At 47.3% G+C, this 25,277-nt stretch overlaps 2 protein-coding genes across 6 annotated transcripts in view; one reads left to right on the top strand and one right to left on the bottom strand.

Annotated features, from left to right (window-relative positions):
* Positions 1–25,277, bottom strand: part of LOC122382830 (hexosaminidase D-like) — a 62,590-nt gene that overhangs the window by 12,202 nt on the left and 25,111 nt on the right. The window lies entirely within an intron of this gene.
* Positions 328–16,824, top strand: LOC122382829. Of its 4 annotated transcripts, none has more exons than XM_043368663.1 (8): positions 337–492; positions 9,102–9,472; positions 9,986–10,126; positions 10,944–11,093; positions 12,784–12,880; positions 13,328–13,678; positions 14,436–14,544; positions 16,306–16,824. In XM_043368663.1, exons 2-8 carry the CDS (start codon positions 9,102–9,104, stop codon positions 16,614–16,616), a joined length of 1,530 nt encoding a protein of 509 aa, XP_043224598.1. In that variant the 5' UTR covers positions 337–492; the 3' UTR covers positions 16,617–16,824. The 4 variants fall into 4 exon arrangements, with proteins under 4 accessions (XP_043224595.1, XP_043224598.1, XP_043224597.1 ...); XM_043368662.1 differs by lacking the exon at positions 337–492 and adding an exon at positions 7,715–7,848; XM_043368661.1 differs by lacking the exon at positions 337–492 and having other exon boundaries at positions 8,799–9,472.

The following is a 25,277-nucleotide window of genomic DNA, read 5'->3' on the forward strand; positions in this document are numbered from 1 at the left end:
CCTTTTGGAAAAAGGTTCAGCTTTAGTCCACTTAGACCAGTTTTTAGTTTCCAATTATGCTCGCTAGCAGTCTTGCTTTTTTAGAAGAATTGCTATGGGTTTGAAAAAATATTTCGAGTTTTATAAAAAAACCTTTAACAACCTACACAATTGATAGTGCACATGCGAGTTTATCGATATTCCTGGAACGATTGATCTCAAACCAATTTTAAACCAATGACGTCATTTTTAAACCGACAAAAAGTCTTTCTTTAAGTCTCTTTTTTGCATCATTGAAAAGAGTTTAAACAAAAGCCAGTAGAACTGCTGAGAGCTGGGTTTGGGGTTTATCATCAACAGGAAAACTTGTAATAGGCCTAGCAATAAACTTTGAGGGGGTTTTATTTTCGCGCGCAAAGTTCGGCGTCATCTCTTCACAGAAGCGTTGTGTCGCCATATTGTGGTGGGATATTCTGCCGAGTGCCGGTACTGCGCTGCGGTGAATGGAAAAAGGTAAGTTGAAGTAGTTTTACTGCATGTGCAGTGTGCTATTTTGGGGTGATGTTCAGTAAGGATATAGGTATTGGACATGTGTGGTTTCAATGTTTAAAAGAAAAACGCTGCTTTTGTGGATATGCTAATAACCCCGCAACCACTGCAAATTTGGTTTACAGCGCGATTTGATGTTACAAATATGAAATGGAATGAACTTGATGAGGAAATTAATTGGGGTATACCTAATGCTTTCTTGTTCCTTTTTCTGTACTTCTGAGGCCAGTTTTACCAGCAGAAAAATAGCAGCCTGCCAGAATATTTTGCCTAAAGACCGTTAAGCTGCCTTTAGGCAAAAAATTCTGGCAGGCGGCTATTTTTCTGTTGGTAAAACTAGCCTCTGTAGCAAAAAACTCAGTTTGTAAATAGCAGTTCAGTTACTGTAGCAATTTCATTAACTCTAGCAAAATACCTCAGTTTGTGGCATTCAAATCTAGGTGAAATCAGTAGGCGGAACTATGGTCATGAGTACCCAAATATAGGAACGTTCCCATTTTTGGGAACGGAGTTCCCAAATATGGGAACGGGCGTTCCCATTTATGAGAACGGAAGGCAATTTTTCGGCCGTTCGCCCACTAAAACTCAAAAGTGCATCACGTCTCAAAAAAGTGCACGCTGATTTAAGTATCTACTAAATCTCCATAAAGTTATCTTTAATCTGACCGTGGAACAAGGAAATTGACCGTGGAATGATATTTTTAATGATTTTTTAAAAATGACAGAATGGTGGAAATATGGGTTATACGACATTTAACATGCAAGTTTAAGGAAAATGAAGCATTTTTTACATTTTGAGGTCAAGTATAATAATTTTCGCCTGGTTATGAAGTTTCATTCTAGCGACACCAGATGATGACATATGCAAGCGAACACGCGGACAGTCCCGAGGTAATATTGTTGACATTTGGTGTCGGGGCGATCGACCGCGTGGAACGTCAGTGATTTTACCGAACTACTGTTGTAAACTCAGTTTCAGTGGTTTAAAATCATTCAGCTGTATTTTATCAGCCCTGAAAGACATATTTTATTTGGATGCTAGCTGTTTAGCGTTGTTTTATAAGCAGTGTCATGAGCGTGGTTTTTGTCTTCGGCGTTTCTAAGCATGATCGGTTGGGGGAATTTCTCTGATATAGGTCGCTCTGTGTGGCTTATTTATAATTTTTATGCTGATTTCGATCATACGTCGTGCCCATCCTACCAGGCCTTTTGCCACTTACACTCATTAAGAAAGGAAAAAACTAGATTTTCATTGGGACTAGGTGTTTTGAGGGTGTAACATATTCAGCGTTCCCATTTTTGGATACTTCTTGTGCTCGTCAACTCTCGGTGATTAGCAGACAGGTGCTTGACATGTCTCCACCCTCGGCGCGGACGGTGGATATAGGTATGGAAGACCTTGTTGAACATCGCTGAGCGTTGTGGATTACGTAATCCTGCAGAGGGGGGCGTGCCCGCTGCGAGATCGACGGGAATAAAAGCGCAGAAGACCGGGCGAAACATGCAACGGTCTTGCCGGAAAGGTCATCTGATGATTGTTGCGTTAACAATAATTTGCGGCGTTGGACGTGATGCTTGTTAATGAAAAGAGCCCCTGAAAGGCGTCGGTGAAATCGTTCCCAATTTTGGGTACGCCGTTCCCATAATAAGGAACGCTTGCAGCGCCAGTGTACGACAGCGTTCCCAAATTTGGGCTCGCGGCCCGGGTGATGGACTGCTTTAGAAATAGGGGAACGATTTGAAACTACGATGGGCCTTACAATATCAAACTCTTTCCCAACAATATTGAGACAACTATCAGGCGGTTCACGATCGTTTTATATTTTTTGGACGTCATTTAACAGTTCTTTTTCTTGTTTTAAATAATGCCTACATGGCGTTCCCATATTTGGGTTTATCGTTCCCAAACATGGGAACGAAAATGCGTTCCCGAAAATGGGTACGCTTGACCATAGTTCCGCCTACTGAAATATTGCCAAATTTCAGAAACTGTTTTTTATAGCATGTGTCCAAATGTTGCAAAATGTATATAAACTCCAGCCTGGAAAACATCCATACATTACGCCAGATGCAATGAGACCCTCATGCACTGAAATTTGGCGCATGTAGGTACGCGATTTTGAGCTGAAATCTTTGCATGATTTGTTTCTAAGCTCTGGTACCTAGGTACTTGTGTCAAAATTAAGCCACTTTAACATCTGGCCTCCATGCACCAAATAATTCAGCAGCCACCATGCGTTGAATTCGGCGCACATGAAGTTACTCGGGACATGCACTGAAATTTCTGGTGCAATCTCACCACCATGCAGTACGCCGGACATATTCAGCATAGCTTGTATTTTCCCAGTGTGGTATTAACTGCGGTAAAACTAAGGCAGCTATCCAGGAAAATCATGAAAATACGACAACCATTGAAGAATCATGCCAACAGCATCAGTGGCTTGGGTGGACAACTTTTTACTTCTTTAGTTGTGGTTTGGAACAATGCTACTAGATGGGGAAACATTATACTTGTCATAGTTGTATCCAAAGGTGTTTTAGCCACAAACTGAGTTTTTTTTGCTTGATTGATTCGATTATCTCAATCCAGAATATGAAATGCAGCGCTATGGTAACAGTGAGTTCTGCTACGAAAATATGGCAAATGCCAAAATTTGAGTAATTTGCTACCAAATCAGCATTTTTTCCTACAGCATAAATGTAAGCCAAATTTATTAGGGGTCTGCACGAAATCCAGTGTGAGGAACAATACCATGGCAGTTATAGGTAAACATCCCAGTCAACAATGCCCGAATGGGCCCCAATTGGGCTGTGGGTGAAAGTGCAATGTGACCTAGCATTTGCAATGTGGTTCACCAGAAAATATCAAAACCCAAATACTACTTACAAAATATAACGGTATAGCCATGTCTCAATAGCATCTTTTCTCAGTAAATAATATAACAAAACAATCTAACCTGACCTTACCTACCCACAACCTACTACCTACCATCAATCAACCTACAACCTAACCTAACCTAAACTAACCTAACCTACATACAATGATGCTGGGTGGTGATAATTGTTATTTATAAAAATATTGGAGATAAATAATGCACAGATTAGCTTTTATCCATTACACACATACTAAGAAAAAGGTCTTCTATCAAATCATGTCTATATTGTATAATTCAACTGATTTTTGTTGTAGTCACATTCCCTACTCTGACCAGTCTGTGCATGGGTAAGCCCGCTTTGCACTGTTTGGGCTAAGCATGTGCAAATTGTCAAAGGCCAATTGTACCCGACACCAGCCCAGAGATCCTTGGCGTCAATGAACATTATTGGTAGGACTCTAATAATAATTTCCACAGCTACAGATTGATTGTTACCATGCAGCCCCCTGTACATGATGCTTATGTTTCTAAATAATTGGTGCCCTATCCAGGCCTACAGAAAATGACACCCTGGACCAGGGTTATCGCATCATTGCAACATATATTACAAATAATGTTGTATTAAGTAGACATGTGCATGGATCCAGGAAAATGGATGAGATCCGATCCCATGGATCTAGAACTGGGATAGGATCCCATGGATCTAGATCTGGGATCCACTTATATCATAGACTAAACACTTCAATTTTGTCGAGAGATATATACTGGGATCACAAGATCTGACCCATCAATGTTGTCGAGAGATCCACTTGGATCATAGGTTTAACTACCCAATGTTGTCGAGAGATCTACTGGAATAATCTTTCCAATTTCCCGCACAAGAAGCCGCCAGACTGGAAAAATACACGTTATGCCGAATATGTCCGGCACAGTCTCGGGATTACGCCGAAAATTTCAGCACGCGTCCGGCGTAACTTTGCATGCGCCGAATTCAAGGCATGGCGGCAGTCGCCGAATTTTTCGGCGCAGGGCGGCTGCATAATTTTTGGCGAATGGCGTTCACCTAATTTAGTCGGCACGCTGGTCAATCCAGCAGCAGGTTCGCCCTGTGTGCGGCCCTGGAGAGGGTTCGGGACGAGACGTCTCCGCCCCGGTCGTCGTCAGTCGTGTGCTCGAACTGGCGAGCCGCCCTGAGTCTATTCAACGGAGGAGCGGCCGCACAGCTGAGGCCTCCACCCTCGGGGCGGAAATTGATATGGAAAACCTTATTTTGAACATCGCCGAGCGTCGTAAAGTAATAGGTACTGCAGTGGGCTCCTGCCCACTGCGGTATCGGGGTGAATGAGAGCGCGGACGAACTGGTGAAACAAGCGGCCGCCCCGCCCTCAAACGCCCGCTCGTTGACTAGGGCGGTTCATTGTGCGGCCTAGCATCCATGGCGCGACAACTGGTCCGAGTCGCTATTCAAGCCACTCGGGAGCACGCCGCCGCTCCCTATCCCGGAGAGGACGAAGAGGACGCCGTTTCGGTACATCAGGTGAGGGCGGGGCCGGGGCCACTGGGGCCGCTCGCTCCAAGTACCTGCACCGGATCGGCCGTCTCTCCTCCGAGACGTGCCAGCAGTGCCCGGACAAGCGATTCCCATTGTCCTGCTGCGCTCTGCGCCGCGTGTTCCGAGAAGAGGCTTATGTGCCGGGGCACGTGCTGCTCCGCTGCCCGGCCCTCGCTGACGCCCGCCAGCCTCGAATACACCGTTCCGCCGATTTTTGTGGCCCCGGAACTTCCTTGTGGCCCCGGAACTTCCGGCCCCGACCTTGTTTCACGGCACGACACTACATTGCGCTAAGCGTATTGTGGTATTGGGTTTCCGTGGAAATAGTAAAAAAAAAAACTTATTCGGACGCTCAAAAATGGGAGAACATCGAGTGCCTCGGAACGCTTTGTCTGGCTAATATAGCCTTGGTCGGTAGATGTGCACATGTGCTTTATATAAAAGTGGCTTAATTTTGACGCAAATAAGGACCCAACACCCAAGCACCCCTTTTGTATGCCACTTTATCTTTACAACGCCTTCTCTCCTTTTCAGGAAAAATTGGAAGTTTCCAATGTGATTTTTGTCCGAAACAGTTTCGAACGTTCCGCCTCTATGCCCTTCACATACGTGACCACAAACATGACGCCAATGAGTGTTTTGTACTGACTTGCAAGACTTGTCCAAAAAAGTATACAAGTTGGCGATATTGGAGACAGCACGTTACACGCTGTGGTCCGGGGTTCAGTCGGATTCCGAAAGATATCGAACGGCCGGCTGCGTCTGCCGCTCAGGCAGAAGTCAGTTCTGTTGAGACCGGCGCATCGGGTGATTTCCTTGCATCAAGTGCATCTCCACTTGAAGTTGAGCATAAATACGTAGCCGATTTGACTAAATGCGAAGAAGATGTGTCGTCTTTTTTGTCCCATCTGAGGTGTAATCGAAACTTGACTGAAGCTGGTTGCATTGAAGTAGCGAATTTTGTAAATAGTTTCTGTTTGGAATCGGTTAGGCAGTCCCAAGAATATCCTGGTAAATTATCTGAAGCCCTTCCTGCTGCAAAAGCATCAAGCTCATGGACCATTCATAAGCTTCATCAAATTTTTCTTTCTACGTCGGTGAAATCAAGAACTATTCATCTGGGAGTGACATCTGAAGGCGTGAAACAAAGTTTTCAATACGTGCCGCTGTTGGAACAGCTATCCGAGCTGCTGAAGCACGATGAGCTGAAAAGTGCCTGCTTAAAAGAGAGATTAAGTGACCTTGCCGACGCCGAACGAGTTTTTGCAGACTTCAAAACAGGCGAGAACCACCGACGTGAAGACGGGCTTTCTCTTATCATTTACTATGATGACTTCAATGTGGTCAATCCCGTAGGGAACAAGGTGAAGCAAAATAAGCTGGGAGCATTCTACTTCGCTGTTGGGAATACGCCATTCCGATCCAGAAAGCGACACATATTTTTATTGGCCCTGTTCAAAACATCCTATTTGAAAGGACAACACGGACCTCGCATCATCAGTACTATCGTAGAAGATTTGAAGCGTTTGGAAGATACAGGCATTTCTGTGCAAGATGGACCAAGGCCGGTGCTGGTGAAGGGATTCCTTTCTCTTTTCGTGGGGGACAATCTTGCCGTACATTCCATAGGCGGCTTCTTCGAGTCATTCAGCAGAGGGAAAAAAGTGTCTCGGTACTGTAACTGTTCATCAGATGACATACAGATCAACCTGAGCGCCACCTCATGCAGGCTGCAAACAGTTGAGGAATACGACGCAAGAGTTGAGGAACTACAACTCAGGAACTTTGATCGAGAACTTTGCAAAGAGTATGGCATCAAAGCTACATGTGGATTTAACGCTCTCAGACACTTCCATATAATTGAGTGCACCCCTCCTGATCTCGCACACGACCTTTACGAAGGAGTGGTTCCTCTGGTCATTGGCAAGGTTTTAGGGGAGCTGATAAAGCTAAAAATAGTTTCGTTGTCTGAGATCAACACCAACATCACCCACTTCCCCTACTCAAGAAACGACGCCCATAACAAACCGCAACCTGTGTCTCTGAACTGCGGCAAAGTCAGGTGCACCCAGACCGCGAAAGAAGCCTTCAATCTCCTGCGACTCCTACCGCTTATCATCGGCTATAAAGTACCCAGAGATCTTCCGGTGTGGAGCATTCTTCTGTCGTTCGTCGCGATCGTCCGATCCTTTGCGGCTCCCAAAGTCAACGAGAGAGATTTGGGAAGCATCCAGGCAGCAGTTGAGTCTTGGCTGGCTTCATTTCTCCATCACTTCCAAGGCATTCGAGTGACTCCAAAACTGCATTATATTCTGCATTACACTAATCAAATAAAAAAGCATGGTGCATTGAGCCGAATTACCACTCTCCGCTTCGAAGGCAAGCATCAGGCTCTAAAAAAAAGTTTGGCTACCTCAAAAAACTACAAGAATGTGTGCAAAACGATAGCCGAAAAACATCAACAGTGGATGGCAGAGAAACTGCGTTCTAAAGACTTCTTCTCATGGAAAGACACGTTCAGTCCCTCACGGATTCATGAGCATGGTGACGGTGTCGCGGGGTCAACAAAGGTAGTCATACGAGGGACCGCATATAGAAGTGGAGACGTTGTAGCAGTGACTGAAAATGAGGATGTCCAATTTGGTGCTATCGTGTATGTACAGCGAGCACATGACGACTACTCATTTGTCTGCAAGCGTCTTCAAGTACTTGACTTTGACAACCATGTAGGGGCTTTCTATGTGACCAAGACCGAGGATGAAGTTGTCATAAAACACGGGGAGCTCGCAGATTACCACCCCCTTCATCTCTACGGGGGTCGATACGTTGTAGAGCATCATACGCTGGCGCCCCGAGCTACCTATGAATCTGCCTGCCGGAATCAAAATCAAGGTATGTTCATGTTGACCAGATCCCGCCCCTTGATAGCTTATCCCTGATAACCCATGATAATCAATCTGAATGTTGGCAACATTAAATCATAATGTTCAAGGCGGTGTTCCAAGGCATCGATGCCATTGCATGTCTGAATCCATTGAGGTACTCCGTGACTCTTGGGAGGCGTTACAATTATTTACCCTGTATTGGGAGTAGAGATGAAAATTTTCCCAAAAGGTCAGAACTTTCTACCGTCACCCCCCCCCCCCCCCGAAATTTTGCTGATCGCAATACTGTCAAATACCGGCATGGCACCGGCATGCTCGTCAACGTTTTTTTTTTCTTTGTACCTGAAAAAAAATCCGGAATTAAGTGAGTCATAGCCAGGGAGCTGCTGCCTGTTAGATAGCTGTTGTTGACCTTGACAGAGAACATGAATTGAGGAGTCAAAAACAGTATCGCCATCGTCTGATCCATGTCACGCATACTCTTACTATTAGTAAAATTACAGCCCGCACGAGCGAGTCCTTGATCACAAAGTATACACTCCAGCAATTTTCGGTATTGCATAATACTAATTCCGAACTCTGAAGATAGCTGCATGACAAAACAAATAATTACAACCAGGGCTGCGGCGTCGATGGATTTTCGGCGACTCCGACTCCGAGTTCCGACTCCGACTCCGGCTTTCAAAAACCAGCTCCGACTCCGACTCCGGGCAGAATTGTCGACTCCGACCGACTCCAACTACCGACTCCGACTCCGCAGACCTAGCAGGGCTGCGGAGTCGAAGATTTTCGGTGACTCCGACTCCGACTCCGGCTCGGGTTTCTAAAATCGACTCTGATTCCGACTCCGACTCCGGTCACAACTGTCGACTCCGACCGACTCCGACTCCGACTCCGACTCCGCAGCCCTGATTACAACCATCACCGTGTCGGAACCACAATGTTTTGAACACTCGCTCCGCTTTTGGGAACAGTGCAAAAAAACCGGAGATGTGCAGCTTCACCTTCCTCAACGCACTAGCGGATGCAGGGCGAATGGGCGACGTCGATGCGCACTGAAACCTAGCAAACAAACACCTCGCAAACACAAACAAAGTATGCGGAGAAACTGATACTTTTCTGAAGTAGTATTTTGCATAAGCGGCTCCTGGGTTGGACGTAATATCCAAAATGTATTGTCACTTTCTGGATAAGAGTCATTGTCTTGTTCATATTGCGATTTTCCCTTCCAAATCATTACTAATTATTATGTCGTTTCAGATGACTGAGACAAGACCAAGCCTGGCGTATGTGGTGCAATGGACAGAGCACGACGCCGTGGTGCACCGCTGCGTCAGAGTGCGGCTCAAGACGGAGATACTCGTAGCAGCCATCAACGCTTTCTCAATCAGGGAGGGAACGTTCGCGTTGGAACTGCACTATCCTGATTTCGACGTTTTCGTCCGCGTCGATGATTTCGAGGATCTACCGGATAGCGGCCGTCTGCGGCTCGTCAAGCTCCCGGGGTCAGACGACACCATAAGTACTGTAAGCACAGCCGACACTGTTCCGATCCTCGGTCTGGATATCTCTGGCTTGGACAAGAAGGATGCGGCCACATCGGAGCTCACTTCAGTGGCACCTCCTTCCGCGTAAGTATCTTCTCACTGGGCCGGTATCAAAGTGATGAATACCAGTAAAACACCTTTTGGGCGAAGAACGAGCGAGCGAAAGAGTGAGACCTGCACTTGCGGAAGGGTGAGAGGGCACTTCCTGGCTTGATTTTATCAAATCAACGTTTATACCAATAGAACAAACATAACAACGCACACTTTTCCAACCTATACACATATATCTTTATAGTTTAAAACCTTCAATTTACCTAATCCAGCCTGTCCCCCCTTCCCAAACAAAATAGATAACAGTGCACCGACTTGCATGCCTAATTTCAAGGTCTCACTTGACAGTCACTGAACAGTCAACAGTCAACTACAATTTTGTAATCATCCTTACAATCATCATCGCAGCCATCAATCATATTAGCTTCAACAACAATGACTGTGTTTTTCTCTAATTTGAGATATGCACTTACCTTCTGTTGTCTGCAAGAAGTTGCCAATGCCACCATACTGATAAAATAAAACTCATCCCTCTCATTGTTCCAGTGCTGTCCTACTCAGTGGTGGAGGAGACGGGCCGGAGGCGGATGACTCAGAGAGAGACAAGAACGACGAAGGCAATTCAACAGAGGTCATCGACTGCCCAAGCACATCGTCGAACGAACGGGACACTGCTGACCGACATTCGTAAGTCATCAATAGGTTTTTATGCGTTGAATTGAAGGGATCTGTCCTCATTGGCAAATATTATTTCGGTTAAAGTATAGTATTTCTGAGTGGGATGCAAATTGTGTGGCAATTCACGTGAGACAGGCTTATGCTCGACTCAATTGATACCTACGTTACTTAACAGTTCCCGCCGCAGGCGGTTGCCGTACAGAAAAAGCCCAGGCAGTGCCGGATTAACGAACTGCTCTGACATCGAGAGCTTAACACGAGACAGCAGCAGTACGCGTGTCTTGCCTTCGACTCAACATACACAACCTCCTGTATCATTTGTATTTCAAATATCAACTCGCTATGAATGGCCACAGCTTGTATGTCATTAGAGGGGCGATGTCAGATATAAGTTTATACCCCGTTATTACTGAGCATAGGCGGCGGAACGGGGAGTGGGGACACCGTGTCCACCGTGTCCCCCTTGAACGTGAAAGTTCAACATTATCCCTATGGCCGTTGCATAGAAAGAGTGAGGCTTAAAGTAGATGATTCCCCCCCCCCCTCCCTTCCTCGTGCATAGCCGTTCCGCCACTGATGTTACTGAGTAAGAGGTTCAACAGCAACTAGACGCAGACGACGAAACCAATATCACCATCGAATTATTTGGTGCATAGCACATGCGTTAGACTGACATGACACAAATGTGACTCTTCTTTTCGTGACATTTTGGGACGGGTTAAGGTAAACATAGACACTCCCTTGAAACACAGTCCGAAACGTGAATAGCCTTTAACATTGTATAACATCAACAACGCTAATAGAATCACGATTTCGTTTATTTCAGCCGTTCTCGCCAGGCTCCCATCTGGACGCGCGTTAAGGCGCGCCTCTCCACTGCCTGTCAAGTGGCCCTTCAACAGGATGACGCCCTGTCCGAGAAACACTGGTCGGACCTGATGCAGGCGCTGTATGACGAAGCCACCAAAACTTCGTTGTAAGTCATGGGGATACCACTTTATTTCCATCTTCCGGCTTTGCACTCTAATGTATCCGGCCGCGGCATGGCTCCCTCTCAATATGCGGTTAGCCGGTGCGATCACTGATTGTCCTCTCGTGACCCGACTCATCCGACTACGCCTGCACTGGTGGGTTTAAAGTTGATGTGAAAAATCGATATCTGCGGTTTTACCTCGGTTTTTACAGACGGCTCGAAAACAGAACATGGTGTCGGCTGCGCTTTTGTGACTGGTCATGATACACGCACATTCTCTTTGCCATCTTCTGCCTCTGTTTTTTCTTCCGAGCTCGTTGCAATTGAGAAGGCTTTGTGTTTTATCGAGGTGTCTGACAGCTCCTGCTATCTGATCTTGTCAGACTTCCTTAGCAGCCTCTTGAAAACATAACATGACATAAGCATATGAAAAGAAAACATAACATGAGCATATGTTTTCTTTCCATTCACTTCATATTTTGCCATCAGGTTTGGTATGTAAGAATTATGGTTTGTGGTAGGACCCGGTTGGACCCGTCAAAAACATCCAGAACCCGGTCTGGGCCCATATGGGTCCAGACCGTGTCTATGGGTCGGGCCCTCGGGTCCACATTTTGCCACCTCTAATGTATTATGCCCATTAGATATCGCCCGTCGCTGCGCAGGTTTATAGATACATGTGCAATGTGCATATTTTACAGTGTACACCCTCCTTCAAGCACCGTGATAGTTACCAGTATAACGCCTTTTGGGGCGACTAACGGAGCGAGCGAGAGGGTGGGCCTCGCACGTGCGAACTTGCGAGGGGCTACCTCCAACTGACTTGTGCACGGCACCCTACTAACCGGTCTCTAGCGAAGTGCCAAATTTGAGCACAATCGGCCCAGCCGTTCTCGAGATCTGAAAGCGGCACCCTGCACGTGCGCACGTGCAAAATGGGTCCCAACTGGCTTGTGCACGGCACCCTACTAACTGCTCCGTAACCGTGTACCAAATTTGAGCGCAATCGGTCCAGCCGTTCTCGAGATCTGGAATCGACCCCTGCACGTGCGCACGTGCAGCAGCACCCCAACTCTGGCACATGAATATGCATTGCCTAGTGGGTGCCTACCTACATGCCAACTTTCAGCGCAATCGGCCCAGTAGTTACCGAGATATTGCAACTATTACAAAAGTGACACCTCTTCGTTTTGCACGTGGCACGTGCACAAGGGGTCACCCACATACATCGGGAATAGTCCAATACTTGGTAGAAGGAATGAAGCTACCCTATAAAAATTACCGCATGTAAATCGGTCAAGTGGTTGCTGAGATATAAGCGTCGTAGAATCGTGACCACGGCCGGCCGGCCGGCCGGCCGCTCATACTCAGAAATTTCCGTTATTCTACGTAAGACTCCGCTCGCTTCGCTCGCTCCGTAAACACCGCCTGAAGGGCTTGAGCCGATCAGGGCCATTGCTGCAACCGCCCCTCTCGCGCGATGGTCCTTGTCGGCTGATAAGGCGGTCTGACTTACCATGACGTCTGAAAGAGGGGGTGTACCGTGTACTGTACATGTGTCACACTATATTTTTATGTCCCATATTTTTGTAGAATCGAGACAAGTTCGTTCATATTCATTATATCATGCTTTTGTGTCCCACCTTCATCCCCCTCTGATACTATCTGGCATCCTATCCTGTCCTATTTCCAGCTATCCGGGCCGGAACCAGTACCTAGGGTGGGCGACCGATCTGGTGGAGACGTCTGGGAAAGCCGTTTGGAAAAAGAAAACAATGAGGGAGACCATCGTAAGTGTTACGAAGGTCAAATATGTTGTTTGACCAAATGTTTGACCACCGTAAGGTCAAATATGTTGTTATATGCTTGCATTATGCATCGAAAACATCATCGTATCATCAGAAATGTTAGTGAGATATACAACTGACATTCCTATCTTAAAACGAAATATCCAGTGAAATTGTAGCTAAGGCAACTGACTCAGCAGTTGCTTTGTGACACGACGTTTGTGCTCGCTTGTTCGTCACCCCTAAAAGACGTTATATTTATTTCCTAGGTTGCAGATGTCAGCTATGATATATACTCTCCTCTCCATCCGCCTCCCCCCCCCCCCCCCCCCCCCGAGTTCATGATCAACCCGCACCGTCGGCGATGCGAGAGTTTATTGTGTGTGTGTGTGTGTGTGTGTGTGTGTGCATGCGCGTGTGTGTGTGTTTTAATGATTCATCTGTTGTTAGGAGTGCATACGGGCAAAAATCCGAGCTAAGTTCAAGAATACTCGGTTTGCCTCCTCCGACGCCCAGTTGACCGAAGAGAGAACATCGAAGCACATCAAACTGTCTACAGCTTCAAAGGATCACCAAGCTGCTGCCGGCCTTCCAGCGTATGATCCGGGGCTGGACAGCCCATCTGAAGCGCAGCTACAGGACATGTATCTCCTGAAAAATCAGTTCGAGACGCTGTCAGAAGACAGAAAGAAAGAACTGAAAGAGTCGACGTTCGCAGTGCGAAGGTGGTATTTACTGAAGACCAGAGAGCCGCTCGAGCGGCTGAAGGACCGCTTCCCCTGGTTGTTCAGCGAAGAGGAGGTAAGGAAACTATGTGTGTTATGCTGACAGAAAGGTTGGGTTGAAACAGAAGGGTTTGATGCCGAACTGCCAACTTCATTGTTTGACCTCGTTTGACCTGACCTGGCTTGACCGTGGCCCAAAGGGTAAAATGACCATCATCAGTGACTTGGAGTTAGAAAATAACCCACAAGACATGTTTCTTGCCCCAGTTCCATTATTTACCTTTGAGACTTTTCGTATCCTGACCCTGACTATGACCTGCTATAGCAAATTCACTATGGAAGAGCTTCAGTAGCAGCGAGAGTGAACACCTGAAATTGTGACCTTTGACCTGACCTGTGACCTTCCAAGACTAATTTTAAGTGCGATTTAGATGCGTCTCGTTGAGACATTTCGATTGCCGTCTCGTTCGGCGCACTACGCCATTCGTTCTCGAGATCGTATGGGGGGGGGGCGGCCCGACTCCAGCAGGGCGTGATGCAGGAAGTACCACAACAGGGCGTGGGCTAATGATTCCCGCATATCAATTTCTTGGAAAGTTGATGCTCGATATTCTCTTATAACCTTGATACTGACCTCGGTTAGATTATATTTGTTGGAGCCTGGAGGTTATGGCAGCCTGGCTAACGTTAACTTTCCGCCTCGCTACGTTGTGCGATTTTCAATATGGGGGAGGCTTACCCATCAATCCCTTCTATCAGTTTATGCTAGCATGCCTCTCCGTTGTAATGTGTTGAAAGCAGGCTGGTTAAAATACATGATAAATGTGTTTCAGGTATGGGAGGAGTTTGACAGAGTTACATGCGAGTCCAAGAGGACTGATGCCCTGCTGGTGGTGGACAAGGTGTTTAGGGGCCTCCAGGAGAGGTTTTTCACACGATCAGGTGAGGGACAGCTGTTACATGAAGCTTCGCGCCTGGTTGGCGGGAGGCGAAGCCCCCACCAGTGGCGGATCCAGGGAGGGGGCCACTGGGGCGGAAGCCTTCTGCTTATGAGAAGGCGCCCTCGGGCGGTATCGTTCCAAGATTTTGTGCAGTAGCGGAGCGCATCCTCTATCCCCGCTCAATAATTTTTGTGGCCAAGAAAGTTGCAACATGCTGCTCTCCTTGTCGCAAAATGCCTTCCCCCCCAAAAAAAGACATAATGTGCCGCCCTCGGACCGCAGTTTGCCGTCCTCCAGCTCGCAGCCCCTGGCATATCAACATCCAGGATCCGCCCCTGCCCCCAACCGACTGAGAAGGGTGGAAAGGAGGGCGGAAGGTATCCCCCCCTCTTGCAGGCCCGGGCCGGGGTTAGGGTAGCATCATTTTTTTTTTTTTATCACATCCGATCAGTTACCTGGAATTGAAAAAAGAAAATCTTGATGCATGTTAGACTATGGTCCTTCATGTACATAAGTTTGAAAATGCAACGAGATCATCTATTATTCTGTGACACTTGACGAGTGAACCCCAAATGTTAATTTTATCTCAATTTAATAATATTCCGCAAGTCTGAGGTTCTGCAAGTCCGTTGAATTGTCAATAAAACTTGTTTTTGGCGTCGAAGTCTCCAAGCCGCCGTAGCTCGGAAACTAGAACGGCTAGAAACCGCGAGTCCTATAGGTATCTAAAAAAAAAAAACGATGAATATTTTCTGTTCAAACATTATAGATATTTATTTTTGATCTTTATAAACCACGATACATCACTTTTATGCCAATTTCAACTTTTTGAAGGTAGGAGGGTCCCTTTAAGTGTCACAAAAGCACAGATGAATCGATTGCACTTTCAAACTTTGTTTACCCTTTCGTGTACACATAACACTTTTTACTACAAACATTTAGAAATCAAATAACAATGTATATGTGTCTTACATGGGTATACGTAAGGCACACACTCACCAGCCGCCATGGGACATTTTGCCCCCTCCACCACTTCGTTTGTTGCGATGTCTCAGCATCGCACTTTAAAATTATCTGCGCCTGACACTTTTTTTTTTATTCAATACTTATCCCAGACCTAGTTCTAACCGTCATATTAAAGGGACCCTCCCACCTTCAAAAAAGTTTATGAATTGGCATGAAAGTGATGTCGCTCGGTTCAGAAAGAGCGAAAACGAATATCTACCAAATTTCACCGAAAAATATTCACCGGTTTTCAAGATATTAGACTTTAACTTTTGTTTACTTTTTGAGATCTCCGCTGTTCCTAGCGGCTTTATTTGGAAGCAATAGTTTGGCAGCTGAAAGTGCGGCACTTGTTGCGCGCAAAGCAGCATATACCACCGCGTGCTAAAAAACGTTTTAGTCAAACATTTAAAAATCGTTAGATATCTGCGCTGACGTCACACATTCAGAGGGGTATTCCTATGCATTAGCCCCTCTGAATCAAAATGCTGCAATTTTGAAATTCAATATTTCCGATTTAAGGCATTTCTCGATGTTGTGAGTGCCGAAACCGGTAATTGTGAGCCAGGGACCCCATTTTGGCTATCTCAACTCAAATTTAATGTTAAGGTGGGAGGGTCCCTTTAACACATCACATCCTTTGTAGCTCGTTCATTCTCGTGCATTCTCAGTCTTGTTTGTATTGTTAGTGTTGTCCCCATTATTCCGTTCACACGTCTTGTCTTTTTTATAAGTAACCCGAAGCTTTGTTTTTCAGATGAAGAGACGAAAGCAGCGTTTTTCGACATCGCCAAGATTCCAGGCTGTGCCGAAGCATTGAAAGTTGGCGAGCCTGCAGTGATCGGGACCGCCATCGTCGTCGCCGGTACAAAGATTGAATGTACCACCATACAGAGGAGCCTAGTCCTGTGGGCGGTGGTGCATACCGTCCTCTGCCAGGCGGAGCTGAGGGGCGATCGCGCGACACTTCTCGGACTGCTGCAGCGCCTCCTGCTGGGGGTGACTGAGCGGGCTAGCCGTTCGGTGCTGAAGAAGGTGGATAGCCTTAGGGCTTATTTGGACCTGTAGTGCCGGTCGGCGCTCCGCTGTGACCGAGGTCGCGCGCATTGGACAGGCGCGCCGCGTGCTGTCAGTTTAAGGCGCGTAGCTGGTTCGAGTTTTTTCCGGTCGGCCTATCCCGGGAGCGCCCGTAAATGCACTGAAAACAAGTTGAAAGAACGTAATGCAAAAGCATCTTAAAATATTCCACACTTAGGTTTTTTGGGTATTAGGGTAAACTGGCTTAGAGGCGAAGCAGAACGTCTGGTTCATGAAGAACACACACAGTGTTTCACATAGACCGAAGACACGTGCTGCTTCTTCGCGTGCAGTCTTAGCGGCCCCAGGGGGCTTCAGCTCGACCAACACCGGTTCTTCTTCGTTCTCCCTAGTCACGTGATATTACGTCACACAAAGCGCGCGAAAGATAAACCCTTTGAAGGTTTTGCACGAACTAGCATCGGGTTTAAGAAGAAGGGGCTGTGGTTTAATCAGTGTAATGGCTTTCATCAAGACCACGCCCGCGGTACCACGTTCTAGCGTCCACCGGAAGCGATCGCCATTTTTCGATCGCGTTTGGATCACGCTGTGCAGTGACGAGCGGCTGGTGCAAGATTGGGTGAATGGCAAGTAATCGAATATTAAAGAACTGAAATAAGGTTAATTTTTGGCTTGTCAAGTGTTGTGTATTATTTATATTACTTGTGATTGACAATGATAAAGCAATATCACAACGCTCTTCAAATGCATGGATGAATGCATAGGATGAAGAAAATTCATGCAAGACCAATCAATGCAGTAAGTATTTATATGTTGTATAAATGTCCCATAGCTTAAATTATGCATGTGGTATTTAGACAAATCTTCCAAATGAAGATAAATCAGGAATAGAATCAGCTTGCCATTTTGGGGTCAACTGATTAAGGTATAAATTTGGCTGATTTTAATAAACACATGTTCTTGCTCATTAGTGCAATATTTTATCTAGCTGCACTTTATATGTTAAGTGCATTATTTTATTTTTGGAGTAGGCTCATGGTCTCTGAAGTCAATCTAAGTTTCTTTACTCTCTGCCTGTTGAATAACGCATCCGCCCGACACTTCATTCTAGGGGACGAGGCCATCTCCGCTCTGATTGAGGCCCTGGAGTCTGAGGAGAGCGTCCTGGCGCGCGGAGACGTCGGCATCGTCGAAAACGCTGGCTTGAAGCTGGTGGTGGAAGGAGAAACTGTATGTGATTTGGGAGAATGCGATATCGCCACCGGCTGCTGACATGGGCGATAGCGCATACTGTGTTTGGGAAAACATCCACTTGCTAAAGCTAAAATGTGTTCATATTTGTACAGAAAGCAACCCTGAGCGTGCAGGAATCAACCTGAATAATTAAACATGCCCGAAACCCTCTGGAGTTCTTTGGCTTAGATGTGTAAGGCAAGTGACACGGCCGAGGCCGAGGGGAAAGCGTTCTTGCAGGCTGATTGCGGGCTGATTGCGGGCTGATCGCAGGCTGAGTGCGGGCTGGTTGCGGGCTGATCGCATGGAGCTGGTTGCGGGCTGATCGCATGGGCTGGTTGCGGGCTGGTTGTTCCTGACTGGAGACTTGCAGGCTGATTGCTCAGAGTAAAGAGGAAGGTAATACATTTTAAGTTGTATCAAATACTGTGTTTGCGCAGCAGATGTGACGGCGCAGGTCGATAGCCATGCATGGGATCGGTTCAAAAGACGAATGAACGGGGATTTTACGGTATTGCAATAGAACTGAAAGGGTTCTACAACCGATATTCAGAACACAGGGTGGTTTCCCTATAAACCTCAGGGACTTCTTCACAGACCCTTTGGGGTTCTTATCTAGGTGCTAGGAACGCTCTTATTATAAACCCTAAACCTCATAAGAGTCTTTGGAAGAATCGTGTGGATTCTTTTCATGAGAATGCAAAGCCGTCTACGTGAAGAACCATGGGGGTTCTGAAAAACGGTGGCATAATATTTTACCCCACAGGGGTCTAAATACCCCTGCACGTTCTTAACGTTCTTCCAAAGTGTTTTCAGTGTGTAAGTCGGTGGGAGCAGGGGCGGACCCAGTCTCAGCGGGCGGGGGGGGTCTGTCCGCCGCGCCGAGTCTTGTTCGCGTTGTTTGTGTTGTGTTGTGTCGGCGCTCCGCTGTGACGGAGGTCGCGCGCATTGGACAGGCGCGCCGCGTGCTGTCAGTTTAAGCCACGTAGCTGGTTCGAGTTTTTTTCCCCGGTCGGCCCATCCCGGAAGCGCCCGTAAATGTAAGTCGGTGGGAGCAGGGGCGGACCCAGTCTCAGCGGGCGGCGGGGTCTGTCCGCCGCGCCGAGTCTTGTTCGCGTTGTTTGTGTTGTGTTGTGTCGGCGCTCCGCTGTGACCGAGGTCGCGCGCATTGGACAGGCGCGCCGCGTGCTGTCAGTTTAAGCCACGTAGCTGGTTCGAGTTTTTTTCCCCGGTCGGCCCATCCCGGAAGCGCCCGTAAATGTAAGTCGGTGGGAGCAGGGGCGGACCCAGTCTCAGCGGGCGGGGGGGTCTGTCCGCCGCGCCGAGTCTTGTTCGCGTTGTTTGTGTTGTGTTGTGTCGGCGCTCCGCTGTGACCGAGGTCGCGCGCATTGGACAGGCGCGCCGCGTGCTGTCAGTTTAAGCCACGTAGCTGGTTCGAGTTTTTTTCCCCGGTCGGCCCATCCCGGAAGCGCCCGTAAATGTAAGTCGGTGGGAGCAGGGGCGGACCCAGTCTCAGCGGGCGGGGGGGTCTGTCCGCCGCGCCGAGCCTTGTTCGCGTTGTTTGTGTTGTGTTGTGTCGGCGCTCCGCTGTGACCGAGGTCGCGCGCATTGGACAGGCGCGCCGCGTGCTGTCAGTTTAAGCCACGTAGCTGGTTCGAGTTTTTTTCCGGTCGGCCCATCCCGGAAGCGCCCGTAAATGTAAGTCGGTGGGAGCAGGGGCGGACCCAGTCTCAGCGGGCTGCGGGGTCTGTCCGCCGCGCCGAGTCTTGTTCGCGTTGTTTGTGTTGTGTTGTGTCGGCGCTCCGCTGTGACGGAGGTCGCGCGCATTGGACAGGAGCGCCGCGTGCTGTCAGTTTAAGCCACGTAGCTGGCTCGTTTTTTTTTCCGGTCGGCCCATCCCGGAAGCGCCCGTAAATGTAAGACGGTGGGAGCAGGGGCGGACCCAGTCTCAGCGGGCTGCGGGGTCTGTCCGCCTCGCCGAGTCTTGTTCGCGTTGTTTGTGTGTTTTGTTTGTTTGGGTTAACCAAATAAATTTTGGAAACCTGTAACGCGTTTATTAATATACCCGGCGGAGGTTTACGGTGTAGACTGAAACGAGGGTTAATCGCGCTGGTAACGGTTTTAAGGAAAACCTTTTTTGGGTTTTTAGAGATTCGTGACTGGGTTACATGGGTTTAGCTGCAAACCTTTTATGTTATGGTGAAGACCTTTTTTTGGTCTTGTTTATGGGGTTTAAATGGTTTAAGATTAGTCTTGCTTATGGTTTACCTAAGGGGTTTTGTCAGAAACTCTTGAAAGGGACTGAAAAAGTGTTGTCATATTTGAATAGGGAAAATCAAACCGGGGCGGGGTTTAATATGGGGTTTTTAGACCAGCAAAGGGATTCAATCATTTTCAGTGATGTTCTTAATGACGTTAGGAGGATGAGTAGGTATATTTTAGACGGCATTGTGGATAAACGAATAGCTGCCTCCGACCCGCATGACCTTATCCTAGAGCCACTTTTTTATTAATGATATTGTTAACACCGAAAACCTTCCCAATCTGCGTATTTATATTACTGAAAACTAGGCTCCTGAAAGGGCTCCCACAAAGCTTTAGGCATGGATGCCATAAAACTCCGGCTGGGCTTGGGCTGGGCTGACCTTGGGCTGACCAAGGCCGGCTGACAGCAGAATTCTCAATTCAAATTCGCATATCATATTTGCCGTTTGAAAACACGTGCATTTCCTATTTTGCCACTCTGTATTGTCTCAAGGTGTGTGGAATGAATATCTCACAAAAATGTTTCACTCAGTTGGCTTGTCCTCACCATCATTTGTCTACATCCATCCCCGACAGAGAAAACCAGCGCATGAGTTTCGAGACTAACGGGGAGGTCAACTGAATAAATATTGTCCTTGCTATCCCTTTGGAACCCAGGGCGTATTTTAAGGGATTTTCACTGGGTCGGCAATCACAATTAGGGGCGGCATTTTGCACTCATAGGGGCGGCACTTGGCATCTGAGGGGGCGGCATACCTACTGATATTTAATGACCAAAAAAGACACGTTCGTCGGTTCTTTTATAACTCTTCCTAAGTAATGATTTCAGATTCAACCTAAGCTCAGCGGTATTACGTTTATTTTTCCGGGATATAGTATTTCTCTCATCATAATGCGATAAATGAACTATAATTTGACCTAACAAAAAGTAATTTTAAAATTTTACCCGAGGTAAACATGTTACATACCAGTCGATTCGTATCGTCAAGCTTAAAATATTCACGGCGTTTTATGGCTCTATCAGCTATCTAGAACAGTGGTCGGCAGGTCGCACGAGTGTGCCCACTTTATGGGCGCTGGACGGGGCCATTACCCCCACTTGTCATACCCCATTGCTTACACAGCAAGGGTCGCTGATATTCGGCCATATCCTTTGACGCCTCTATTTTTCTGCATATAGATAAAATGCAACACAATTAACTCTCTTTTTTATGGAGAGGGAGAGCGTGTGGAGTAAGGATTAACTCATACATTTTTTATTTATTAGTTACTCGCGTAATGAACAGCGTATTGCAACGATACGTTCATCCCTCCCCCCCCCCCCCCAGGTTAATGAATGTTATACCTACCTACTCAAACATTTTCGTGACCCCAGTGACATTGTCATTGAGTTTTTGAACTTTGAATGACCTTCACTCGGTAACTTTCTCTCCGGCTCGGCCGGCGGACAAAACGCAAGCGAAGACAATGCGGGGAGTCCGGTGCTCTACCAACTATCGCGGAGGCGCGGAAGGAGAGACGACTGAGCGGGCCGAGACTTGTATTGCAACTGTGGTTCTGATTCTGATTCGCCAGTGCCTGTGCGTTATATGCAGGGTGGTTGCACAATGAAGGACCGGTCCGCCGACCCGCCGGGTCGGTGGACGGTGCCGACACGTGGGGAAAGTGACGGCTATTTCTATGTAACAAAGCTTGAACGTGTACTCTCTTTATCATGATATGGAAGAAGGGAATCGGTCCCACATTATCTTCCCTCCCCCAGGGAAGCGTAGGGAACCGAAGCGATCATAACAAAGAGAGGAAACGTTTAGCTGACGGAGAAAGAAATTTCCATATGAGCGTATCACAAAATGGTATGAACAGATAAGTAAGTTTCGTGACAATTACACCTACTACCGGGCGATCCCTCCGCACTCTTGGCGGGGACCGTCCCTGGGCATCTCCATGGCCCTCGGCATCTCTGGCCGAATATCAATACAATATAATTTCAGTGAATTGACCACGATTAACGTATTTGAATGTTCATACCGACTTCAGAATATGCTCTTTTTATGCTTATAAGTGTCAAAGTGACACTGCAAAATGCAGGTAAAAATTAAGCGCATTTGCAATTTCTCCGTAAATTTTGGGGTGAGCAACCACAATGAAGCACAACAAACGACAGAACACTGACGAAAACGGATAATGAAACAGTACGGTTTTTAAAACACATCGAAGTTAAAACAAATTTCACAGCACAATTTCACTGTCACTTTTTGACGAAAATACAGCAAAAGTTCATAATGGGTGAATTTTCTTGATTTCGGTGCCAATTTCTCTTGAATTTAGCGTTGAAGTTTTTGTTTTATCTTCTCTCCTCCGAGCTTGAGTCTTTCAGCGAGGTGGTGTCCATCACTCGATGATGCTGAGGAGGACGGCGCGGGCTGATGAGCCGTGCGCTGTCGGCGGGCTCCGTAGTAGTCCAGGGTAGCTGATGACCTTGCCGCAGGGCAGATAGTCTTGCTGGGCAGAGCTACTCACTGGAGACGGTGCTGCTGGACGATGACGAGTCCAGGATGATCAGCTCCCTAGTCGATGACGCGACGTAGGGGCGATACACTGTCACGGAGCACGGACTAACCAGTCTGCGATGTCAGTGCAGATGTAGAGGCTGGGGTCCGTGGTGAGGGGCACAAGTCCCCTCGACCGCCGCTGCCACCATTGTCGCGGAGGCGCGGATGGAGAGACGACTGAGCGGGCCGAGACTTGTATTGCAACTCTGGTTCTGATTCTGATTCTGATTCGCCAGTGCCTGTGCGTTATATGCAGGGTGGTTGCACAATGAAGGACCGGTCCGCCGACCCGCCGGGTCGGTGGACGGTGCCGACACGTGGGGAAAGTGACGGCTATTTCTATGTAACAAAGCTTGAACGTGTACTCTCTTTATCATGATATGGAAGAAGGGAATCGGTCCCACACAACTGAGCCACGGAACAGGCAAATGCTCACCATAGATATACCGACTGAACGATCCCTTTATAACTTCAGCGATTGATAAGACAAACAGTGTGTAACTGTATATATAACCCTCGCCGGCACAGGCCATTTTGAGTCCTTCGACGGCACAAGGTTGGTTGGTACGACCCCCCCCCCCTCGTTTGGCCCCTGATGGAGCTAGAGCTTCGCAGAAAAAAAACGAGCGTGTTGCCCGTCACGAGAGGAAGCCAATGATACCCAATTTCAAGGTCCTAGGTCATCGGTTGACCTTCCAGGTCAGGTCAATGACCCAAAAATCGGGAATATCGGGACCTGTTTGAAAGTCGTAAATTGTGGCTGCTAAGGGGTTTTCCGTGGTGCTGATCACAAATATCGTGTTAGTTTTGATCACAGATGATGTCGTTAAGCGTTTAGACCAGGTCGGGTCAGGTCAGGTCAGGTCAGGTCAGGTCAGGTCAACCGGTAGGGGTCGTACCGGGTATTCGTAGTACCTGTCATCCGCCTCTGACAGCTTCGTAACATGTTACGAAGGCACCAAAACTACTTCGGAAATATTTAAATGGTTGCTAAATTCGAATTCAGCTCCAAAAACTAGCCTAGAAACATGTAAAACTCGAAAAAGTGAACCGAGGTCACCAAAGGTCAATGACCTGACCTGACCTTCAGGTGACCTTGACACCCACCCTAATGCATGGGAGCAACATCAAATCACATGTTTGAACGTTTGAAACCACGAAAAGCTTGCAAACGCGCGGTTAATGCGAGCCGACATACGCCGAATCTTGATTTCGGCCAAACATGGTCACGGAAAAGAGGTCACAGGTGAAAGGTCATTGAAGTCAGGGTCATCAATTTGCAGGGTAGGTGTAAAATTGATCAATTCGAGGGTACTGAAAGTTTCGTTGCGATCGGCCGCTTTTTACGCGAGTTATTCGCGATAAACCTTAGGGGGGTTGCATCAACCGGCGAGGGTTAAATGTAAGTCTCGAAATTGCGATGTCTCTGACCAAATGTAAGGACAATTTTGCGACCCTTCCATTAGGTAAAAGGAAATGGGATGAAATCAGGGCATGTGCCTCTTTTTATAGGTAGACAAATGTCAAAATTAACGAATTTAAACATCAGAAAACAATTAAAAATGACACACTTAATCGGAAAATTGCCACCCACGACCCCTCGTTATGTCCTTGAGGTCATGTCAGGTCATGGTAGGCCTCCAGCAGTTTTTCCAATAACTTCTGATAGAGACATGCGACATGCCTGAGCGATGAAAACACCTTACATAGATGATTTCAGTTTGACGATACAAATCGACTGATATGCAACATGACCTTTACCAGCCAGGTCATGACCTGGACCTGAGCTCAAATTTCCCAAATGACGTTTGAATGTCAAATTATAGTTCATTCGACGCATCTCGACGAGAGGAGCACAGTACTGAAAAAAACAATGTCATAACTTTCGTGAGTCAATAATTATTACAGTAAAGGTTCTTCATTAAAACAGCTCAGTAGAGGGGCGCAGGGGGTCCACTGTCCCCTCCAACCCTCCCCGGCCCGGCACGGGTTAAACAAGTTGTGCTCTGTAGGTTAAGCCGTTGATGTTAGGTCAAGTCTGAAGACTTCATAGGAACGTTGAAGAGCTATCGAATGCGCTTTTTCGCGGTGCTGTAGTTCTATTCTTCCCCGAGTTATGCGCCAGTTTGTCAATAAATGTTGAAACAGACAACATTTCACCCACATTTCACCTTTGATGACCTCTGGTCACCTGATATTTGACATTTGACTTGCCCTAACCAAAGCACGGTTAACCAACTAACCCAAGCAGTTTTTGACACTCTTTCGAATACCGCTTACCGCGTGTCGCTACGTGGCCTAAGTAGCCAAGTTATAGGGGTCGGGAGGGGGGTTTAAACAAACTCAGCCCGGCGCCGGTTAAGGGAAGGCACTATCATTTTGGGGGCGCTGCAGATATGCTAAGGGACGACAGCATCATTTTGTTTTTTGAGGCGCGCCACCAAATTTTTTTTAGGGCCACCGACACTGTGAGGAGCGCAGTTATGTCTTTGAGCGTTGCGGGGTGGCACCATTACATTGAAGGGCGCCATGTGAGCAGTGATGTGGGGCAAAATGACAATGAGGAGCGCCTCCGATGCTTAAAAAGAAGAAAGAGACGCCAACATTACTCGGGGGGGGGGGGGGCAACATCACTTTTATT

Source organism: Amphibalanus amphitrite, unplaced genomic scaffold, assembly GCF_019059575.1.
Source record: "Amphibalanus amphitrite isolate SeventyFive unplaced genomic scaffold, NRLGWU_Aamphi_draft 000148F_arrow, whole genome shotgun sequence".
Taxonomy (NCBI): domain Eukaryota; kingdom Metazoa; phylum Arthropoda; class Thecostraca; order Balanomorpha; family Balanidae; genus Amphibalanus; species Amphibalanus amphitrite.